This window comes from Rhipicephalus microplus, chromosome 8 (genome assembly GCF_043290135.1).
Source record: "Rhipicephalus microplus isolate Deutch F79 chromosome 8, USDA_Rmic, whole genome shotgun sequence".
In the NCBI taxonomy this organism is placed as follows: domain Eukaryota; kingdom Metazoa; phylum Arthropoda; class Arachnida; order Ixodida; family Ixodidae; genus Rhipicephalus; species Rhipicephalus microplus.
In genome coordinates, this window is record NC_134707.1 from 14416178 (window position 1) to 14425120 (window position 8943).

The 8943-nt window shown below is 45.3% G+C and overlaps 1 protein-coding gene across 1 annotated transcript; it reads right to left on the bottom strand.

Annotated features, from left to right (window-relative positions):
* Positions 1–3031: 3031 nt before the first annotated feature.
* On the bottom strand, positions 3032–7420 carry LOC142768399 (uncharacterized). The gene is made up of 3 exons (XM_075870365.1): positions 7310–7420; positions 5978–6114; positions 3032–4617 (listed from the first exon to the last, which is right to left on the bottom strand). Exon 3 carries the CDS (start codon positions 4564–4566, stop codon positions 3079–3081), a length of 1488 nt encoding a protein of 495 aa, XP_075726480.1. The 5' UTR covers positions 4567–4617; positions 5978–6114; positions 7310–7420; the 3' UTR covers positions 3032–3078.
* Positions 7421–8943: the final 1523 nt, after the last annotated feature.

Here is an 8943-nt window from a genome sequence, read left to right on the forward strand (position 1 = left end):
TGTCTGAGCCGTTTGTAAGATGTTGAAAGCGTTTAATGACCCACTCGTAACGCAATTTCCATGGTGTGACACCTGGTCGTTATTTTACTCTTCTACCTCACCATACTACATATGGTGAGCTTCCTTCCCGGCATGAAGCGTGTATTTGCCAAGGAGTTTGAAGCCTCAACATAACAGAGTTGTACGGCCTGAAAAAGAAAAAAGTGCCTTCGGTGTGTTGTGGTCGATAAGAGGTATGGTTTGTAGGCATCGGCACGGAACGTGGGCGGTCATTCATTTTTCGCGGTACCTTGGAAAGTACCGGTCTCTTCGAGGCAAAGAAAGTACTGGTCTATTGTACCGCAAGTGGTCGAGTATTTTTTTTCCAACATAGCAAGCAACGTGTAAATAGAATTTAATCAGAGTTGTGGAGGTGAACTACAAAAATTAATTACAGAGAGAATGAAGCAACATTTAACCTTCAGCCCCCATTCATCTACCTTATCGTCGGTCGAGATTCAGTGGGACTCAGAGACCGAAGACTTTGCGTTGCTGTTCTTCTTCACGGTTCAATAATCAAGTTTTCTAGGCAGTCTACGAAGGTATATGACTAATGCAAACGTGATAATCATGACGTGCGTGTCATGTAAAGACATGACTACGTGCCACGTTGATGATGCGCTCGTGGTCGTTTCGCTAGCTTCACATAAACCAAATTTGGCATTACGTGACGTGAATGGATGACGACGGTATGTTACTGCTGCAAACATGATAGCCCTGACATGCGTGTCATGTAAGAACACGAAATGCATGTAAAAAGCGTGTTAACACGCATGTAAGATTGCATCACGCCTGATTACATCACGCATGCATCATGCGTGACACCCAAGTAAGAATGCATCATGAGCGTGGTATGTTTACATGCCTTGCTCATGGTGCAGTCACGGTCGTTTCGGCGGCTTCACATATACCGACTTTAGTATTACGTCATGTGAATGGATGACCAAGGTATAAGACTAATGCAACCATAGTTTTTACATGCGTGTCATGTGAAAGATGACTGCATATGCTACGCTCATATCGTGCTCGCGGCCATTTAGCTATAGCTTCACATATACTAAATTTGATGTTACGTAATGTGAATGGATGACGATGGTATGTGACTGATGCAAACTTGATAATATGACATGCGTGTCATGTAAGAACATGACTGCATGCCTTGCTCATGATGCACTCGTGGCCATTTCGCTAGTTTCACATATAGCAAATTTGGTATTACGTGACGCCAACGGACGATGAAAATAAATGACATGTCAAAACATGATACTCATGACAAGCGTGTCATTTGGAACATGACTGCATGCTACTGTCTTAATGCGCTCGCGGCCATTTAGCTAGCTTCACAAATTGCAAATTTCACGTTACGTGATGTAAGCTGATGACGAAGATATACTACTAGTGCCAACATGATAATCGAGATATGCGTGTCACGTAATAGCCTGACTACATAACACGCTCATGACGTGCTCGCGGCCATTTCGCTGGCTTCACGTATACCAAATTTGGAAATCACGTGACGTGAATAGGCGACGAAGGTAAATGAAATATCCAAGCATGATAATCATGACATGCGTGTCACGTAAAACATGACTACATGCTACGCGCATGGCACACTCGTGGCCATTTCGCTCGACTCGATCTGCTCTGGTAGCGTTCGGAGGCTGTCTGCGCCAAGGAAGAATCAGACGTGGATCGGCCAGACGGCCAAGTAGTTACCTGGGACCACCGTGGAGCACTGGACATTGTCTGCTGGTGGTGGGATGAATACTTGTGGCGATGCTTGACTTGGGTTCTATCTACAAGGAAGCATGACAGCGTTACTCAGGCTCGCAGCTGGGGTTCGCCGGAGCAGAAAACGCTGAAGCACAGATGGCTTCTGCCGTAAGGCTTTGTTTATGATTACTGTGCCATTGTAAAAAAACTATCCAAAGCGCATATTTTGTTTTTTAACACCAATTGGAAAATAAAAAAGGGGCACGGTAACGCATACGGGTCATAAAGTGTTGGGTCAGCGAGCCCAGAAAGTACTCGCATAGGTCCTTAAGCATGTTTCATGTCTTGTAAGCTGTTTTGATGTGGTATTCTACACACTGCAGTGTATATGAAGCAGAACAATAGAATAAGTGTATCACTCGCGTGGGTGCGCTCGTCCGCGTTGTTTCTTTCAAGTGCGTTCTTGAAATTTTCCTTAAATATTCCTAACTATCTCACCAAGATGTTTAGAGTATGAAATTTCCTACATACTGTGGGGGCTCCAACAGGGAAGACAATATCAAACATTAAAATGTTTCAAGATTCTGCGACATTTTTAGTTAAGACGAAAATTGGAGGCCCTTTAAATTTGGGCCATTTCGTACGCACTGGTTATTATAATAATATGACGTTGTCACATGGCCCATCTTCAGTTTATTCAAGGAACCGCTATTACAACAGCAAGAATACGTGAATTTTTTTGCATGAAATCGCAAGTTAACTGGAGATATTTGCCATGAAAAGAACAACATACATAAAATTGTGGCTATGATGAATGATGCTCGTCTGGACAGGAGGAAAGTGGCGCAGCCGTTCCAATTTAAAACCTAAGAATCACATGAAGTGATTATGTAGTTAAGAATATTGTGATCGTTGTATCACACATTTCCGAAACTCAATGAAAGTAACTATTGCGTGATGCTGTAGTTAATCTCGAACCAACCGGTGTTAAAAGCAGTTATGCACAGAACGACCTACAATTTCAGTATTTCGCGCTGGCAGCGCTACAGATTTCAGCACCTATTGGTTCAAAAACAGCAGTCCTCATTCACTGCTACTACAACAACAATGGCGCAGTGAAAGAATAGTGCGCGTTCCCAGAAACTTTCCTTCACGCTTCATAATCGTCAGCATAATCTAAAATACACGTTTAAATATCATGTACTCTATAATAATTACCGTGACAACAAATTATAACAATCTAATCTGAATTTTGTTTTCACGGGGAGTGCAATGGTGGTTATGTACGGCCATTCCAAATTCCCGTTTTTCTATTCCCCTTCTGTATCACAAGTCCATGTCAGTTTTTTTAGCATTTTCGAGCTCCGTGATGCTCTGCAGTGAAACAGTGGGCCTCAAATAGCTGGCGTCGCTGTCACCACCGGATGCTTGCACATGCAGGGTCCCCCCTAGGCACAAATCAGGAGAGTCGGTGGTCGTGGTAGTCACCGAACTCATCGTCTCACTGTGTGTGGTCGACAAGTTTGAGCTCGCGCTAGCGGAATCCCTAGTTGATGACGATAGCTGGTCAATAATGACCTCGTTCTGCTCGTGCTTAGACTCGAGCGGAGTGTCCCATGTGGACTTGGAGCACTTGATGACCAGAGGGTCAGGCACGATGCATTTTTTGCCAGACGAAGAGTTTTTGTGATCGCCGAACATTCCCACTTTTTGAAGAGCTTCTGCTGCTGTCGTTAGCGTCTCTATGTGGTCGATGCGCATAACTGTCGTCTTGGCAGCTGGGGCCGTGGTGGCATCCTCATCGACGTCTTTCTTGTCTTCCGGCTTCGGTGACGCTGCAGACTTCGGGACGGCCTCTATTGGTGTGGGAGCTCTCAGCGAAGCCTTCTCTGTTTGATGTTGCTGCCCTTTGGCTTCCTTCTGTTCCTCCTTACTCTCCTGGATGGTGTTTTGTAACCCGCTGTTCCCACCACGAGTTGCGAGGCTCAGCGTACCAGCGGTCCTTCTGTGACGACGGCTCCTGGAGCGCCGCCTGCCACCTCGGCGTTCCTCCTCTTCGGCACGCTGCTGTCGCTGCTGCTGCCTTTGCCGCTCTCTTTCCTGAATCAAGAGGGTTGGGAACACCGGCTCCAGGTTTGAAGAGCTCGCGCTTGATGGTAAGCGGCCACCGTGCATTCCAGGCATGAAGAGTGGGTCCTGCAACTGCGAGTCGTCGTCGTCATCATCGTCCCCAGTCTCAATTATGATGAACGTTGGCATCCTAGGAGGAAAAGGCCCGACGGGCCCACCGAACGGCATGCCCATTGGCCCACCAAGGTTGATGGGGCCTCCACCGAAAGGGAAAGGCCCGAAAGGTCCTCCACCCATGCCGAATATACCGAAAGAGCTGAGTGGATCTGGTTGGTCGTACAGGCTCAGAGGTGGGTGGCTGTGCTGGTACAGCGGCGTCCTCTGCCTCGGAGGCATCTGCACGTTCGCAGTGCGGAATGGTTGCCGGAGACCGGCGAACCCCGGTGGAGGAGCCTGTTGCTCATTGGGTACGGCACCGGTAGCGTTCGGCTGTGCCTCGCCAAACGCGTCCGGCAGCGGAGGTGCCGAGGTGTCCGTCAGGCTCATGACGATTGGGTTGATCGGGGTGCTGCGAGGATAGTCGACGTCGGCAAGCTCGGCTGGTGGTGCTTGATAGCGCATCTGGCGGCCCGTCTCCAGGTTGACGGGTATGCCCGTTACGCCCGGGAAGTCCCTCACCGCTTGAGGCCTCGGCTCCAAGCCATTGGGTGCCAGGCCAGCGGCGGGGTAAGGAGTGGGTGGCATGGCGTTCGCGTTCCTAAATGTGCCATCGGGTTGCTGAACGACGCAAGTCGGCTGAAACGTCAAATGATGAAAAGTGACCGTGTTGGCCAGGCTGGCAGATGGAAATGGTGCGAAATATGGTCAAGAAAGAACCTCGACCGCTAATACACAAACACAAATTTAAAAAGTTCGAGAGTTTCAAATAATTTGAAGAGTTTCAGCAAACACTGGTTTCACGAGCGCAAAGTAAAAATTATTTTGAAAAAAAGGGCGTGTTAAACACAGACTTTTCTCGTCCTGACAGCTCTTCTTGACTTCTCTCTTGTATAAGTGTTCGCATTTTTCAACATAAATTCTGACCATATAGCTCGACTTTATGTTCATAATAATAACTTTCAAGACAGCTGGCCAACGATGAAGAGCACTTATAACAGAAAAGGTTCGTTGACCAAGCACACGTGGTGATGCAGGTGGTGATAGATCGCACTCTCGGACACTCGTCTGAGTGGAGCTGTTTTCTGCCTCAGAGAGTCTTCAGCCCTCCGGTTGCATTCTAGCAGAATATATTATTATTCTGACCTATAATATGTGTCACACAGGCTGATATTTGCACGTACGGCACACGAATGTCAGTCTCCCTATATAATGCTGCATCCCTGTATAGGCTGCATCCCCCAACTTTCTCTCGAAAGATCTGAACAAACTGCACAAGATACCATCTGCTTTCTTATAGTGAATGTTCTTTGATGAAAAAAACAAAAAATATAAAAATGTTGGCGTGAATAGTGAAAACAAGCAATGATGAAGCTGATTTTGTTTTGCGGGCAGGCTGCATGCTGCATTGGGATATTTGGCAAAAATGAAAATGAAAATAGTCAGGGCCATTTAAGGTAGCGCCCTGTGCTGTCGTTTTTCTTGCTGTTGGCCCTTCTCGTTAAAATGATCCTATGGACAAATTCGTAAGTAAATGATCCTATAGACATATTCGTAAGGAAAGATTCATAAGTAGAATGAACATCTTCTAGATGTCCCAAAAAAAGTATTGTCTTAATAACACTATGGATTACTACACGCCAAAAATTATTGACTACTTTTACGCTACATTATTTCAGATTGCTGTTCAAAGAACTTCGCCCAGTAAAATCAAAATAGCAGCTCTTGACCTGACAAGTAGAAAAATAATTTAATACGAGTTATTGCTCACGCATAGCTATGGTGTAATATAGTCATCTCTAACATATTGTTTGATATAATGTTCGCTTGCAGTCAGCAAAATGTTCTAAACATGCTACATTCTTGTCGTCGTTTTGTCCTCCTGACTGCGTCACCTAATTACATCTACAAAGCCCTATGCTTTAATCCGCGGGCTCTCGTCTCTACTTTGGCTCTCATTGTAGACGTTCTGATTTTGTCACACGCGAGGGTCACTTACTGGTTGTGCTGACTCCGGTGAGGACGATGACCGCCTGGCATGCAGCAGTACCCCTATCGCACATACATTCAACGCCACGACGATGACACCAATGACCACTGTCGAGCCCCAGTCGTGCCAGAATCCTCGCCCGAAGTCTGCGAGCACAGCACAAAGTAGACGCTGTAGACTGGCTAAACGTATCCCATACTTTGGAATAATCGAGTGACTCAAATCACAGCAAAGGAAGAAACTTTGTGTACATCTTGTCGACATCGTTTCTTCCTCTTCTGCGTTTTTTGTCGTTCAACGCTATCAGAATGATGCCTGAAGTAGCACAGCAGTCAATGCTTTTGAAGCTCATCCTTTCCTAGAGCAGTGATTTTCGCTACCTTGTAGCGAAATATTTCCTAATGTACGTGTTTTTACTGCTTTATTTTGTGACTTAATCAGCAAGGACTTCGACTCCTTACATACTGCATCATCAATTTTTCAGGCCATAAATGACCATTGCCTGTTTGTTCAAAAAATGGCGTCACAACCAAGGTGAGCTGAATAGAAGATATCACTCGCCTATTTTCAATTTCCAATCATTTCTCGTATGACTGGGCTATAGAAATACCGGATGTTGTTTTTCATAGTTTTCATTTTTATGCTGCCTAGTTCTCCGTGCATCACAGAGTTTTCTACAGTATTACAAGACAGAACCATGGCGCTGTCATGACTCAGCCACTGTGGTATTGATGGGTGGCACATTGATTTGCTTACTACTCATAATACCCACTGGAAATGCACTCGTGGCTTTGTTTATTGTTGTTTTGACTTTTGTTTGGGATACCAGAATATACTGTTGAGGTGTTCCAGATTTGACTTAAACTGGTGGGTCCAGAGAGGTCTATTTAGTGAAACGGCGCCATGAAGCATTCACTAAGCATTCATCCCGGCTGAAGCATTCATCCCGGCTGCGGCGGCTGCATTTCCGATGGAGGCGGAAATGTTGTAGGCCCGTGTACTCAGATTTGGGTGCAAGTTAAAGAACCCCAGGTGGTCTAAATTTCCGGAGCCCTCCACTACGGCGTCTCTCATAATCATATGGTGATTTTGGGATGTTAAAGCCTACAAATCAATCAATCAATCAATCACTGAACTTGCTGAACCTCGTCTGAAGACAAAGCGTCTGCAGACCACATCGAGCCAAACAGAGCCAAAAATATGGAGCTCAGGCGAATTCATGTACTACTCATTATTTTCATGCTAATGAAAGCACTATGCGTTTAATCTTTATTAGACACCTCCCAATTTCCCTCTAGTGTATATCATGAAACTCAATGCTACGCTTTACTCATCTCTTACCGCATTTTTCGTCGCTGTTATCACCGCAGTTGTTGTGGCCGTCGCACGCGAAGTTGTCGGCGACGCAGCGCTGGTTGGCGCATTTGAATTGGCTGAAAGTGCAGAACGCAGTTCCAGCTGCAAAAAAAATGAAAATGAGCATCAGGTTTTGTATACTGCTGTTCTGATGTGAATCAATAGATTGATTTCCAAACCACACGCAGAGTAGACTCAAATAAGCAACTGTCATTAAGCGATGCAAGCTTTAGGCACCCAAATAAAATGTTTTCAAGAGGTATCAGAAATACTCGTTAAGAACAATGAAGTGATCAGAACGCGTGCCAGCTGGTATTCATCATTGGAGGCCAGAGTCAGCACCACGCCAAGTGCACGTAGCTTTAAAAAGTCAGTTTACCGCAAGGGCTTATCAATGAATGCAATAGCAACAACTTCGAATGTATAGCTGAGAACGGCAAGCGCGTCTAAACGCGCAGCACGCTGCTCATTCACAACTGACGCACGAAAACAACACACACTGGACTAGAGTGAGCTAACAACGAAGCATCCGCTATCGGCTGATTTGAGGATAGTGCGAACGATCATTTCTGGGGCCTGCCGCGGGAGTCTGCAACTTGTCCATGCGTGCGCATGCAATCGCACTAAAAAGTAGCGAATTCGAAAAAAGAAGTGCTCACGGTCATGCAGCATGCGTGACGTGTTTTTGTTCCTCCATTTCATCCCCTCCTGCTTGGTTTCCAGTGATTTCATCGGAATATAAAAAAAGGGTGCAATTGCGGCGTGTGGCATGTCTTTAGCTCTGATTGTACTAGACGAATTCTAAAAAAATTCGGGGCAGGGAAATTCTGAGGCAACAAGCTCCCTCAGTGACTGCATTCCATACCTACCCTGAAAATCATAGTAGGGCCCTTGTAAGTCATGATTGTATCACGTCGTTATAAACAGGAGTGTCATGATTAGCACTGAGTAGTGGTTTGCTTGTTCGTATTATAAGGCCATATTGCTTCTTAAAGCAATTAACTTCAAAGCAAGAGAGAAGCACACGTGGTGCCCGCGATGAAAACGCGTACTGAAGAAGTGCTAGAAATGTGGTGTTCTAACACACGATGCAACCTGGGAACCTGTCAGTGACGTTAGAACGTAGGTGGCGGCAGGCTATCTTCTCGAGCCCAATAAGTTTGCACGCACGTAATTAACGGCCCTGTTGTTATTCTGGGCAACGTGCGGCCTGTATTTCTTGCCCTGTTTTCGCGGGCTGTTCCCTGGTATGAAGTTGAACTTTTTGTCTTCGTGGGACCTTATACATTATTGTTTCACTTCTAGAGAACTGCGCGATTGGCACAAGGTTGCACAAACGTTCACACAAGTGTATATATATATATTCAAAAAGAAAACATTAATGCAGACAACCAATTGTGCAAATGTGAAAAACAAGCTTGAAACATTGTAATACTAAGCACTAACAAGTTGAAAAAGTTTTTTGGATACAGCCATTTTTTCGAGAAATTATATTGTTTGCTTCGAGGCTTTCAAAAGCACAAGACAAATTGTCGTGTCACTGGCTATTCAAGACTATTTAAATCTTTATTCATGATTCCACATTTTATGAAGCTTTCATTCTATATTACTATCTGTCT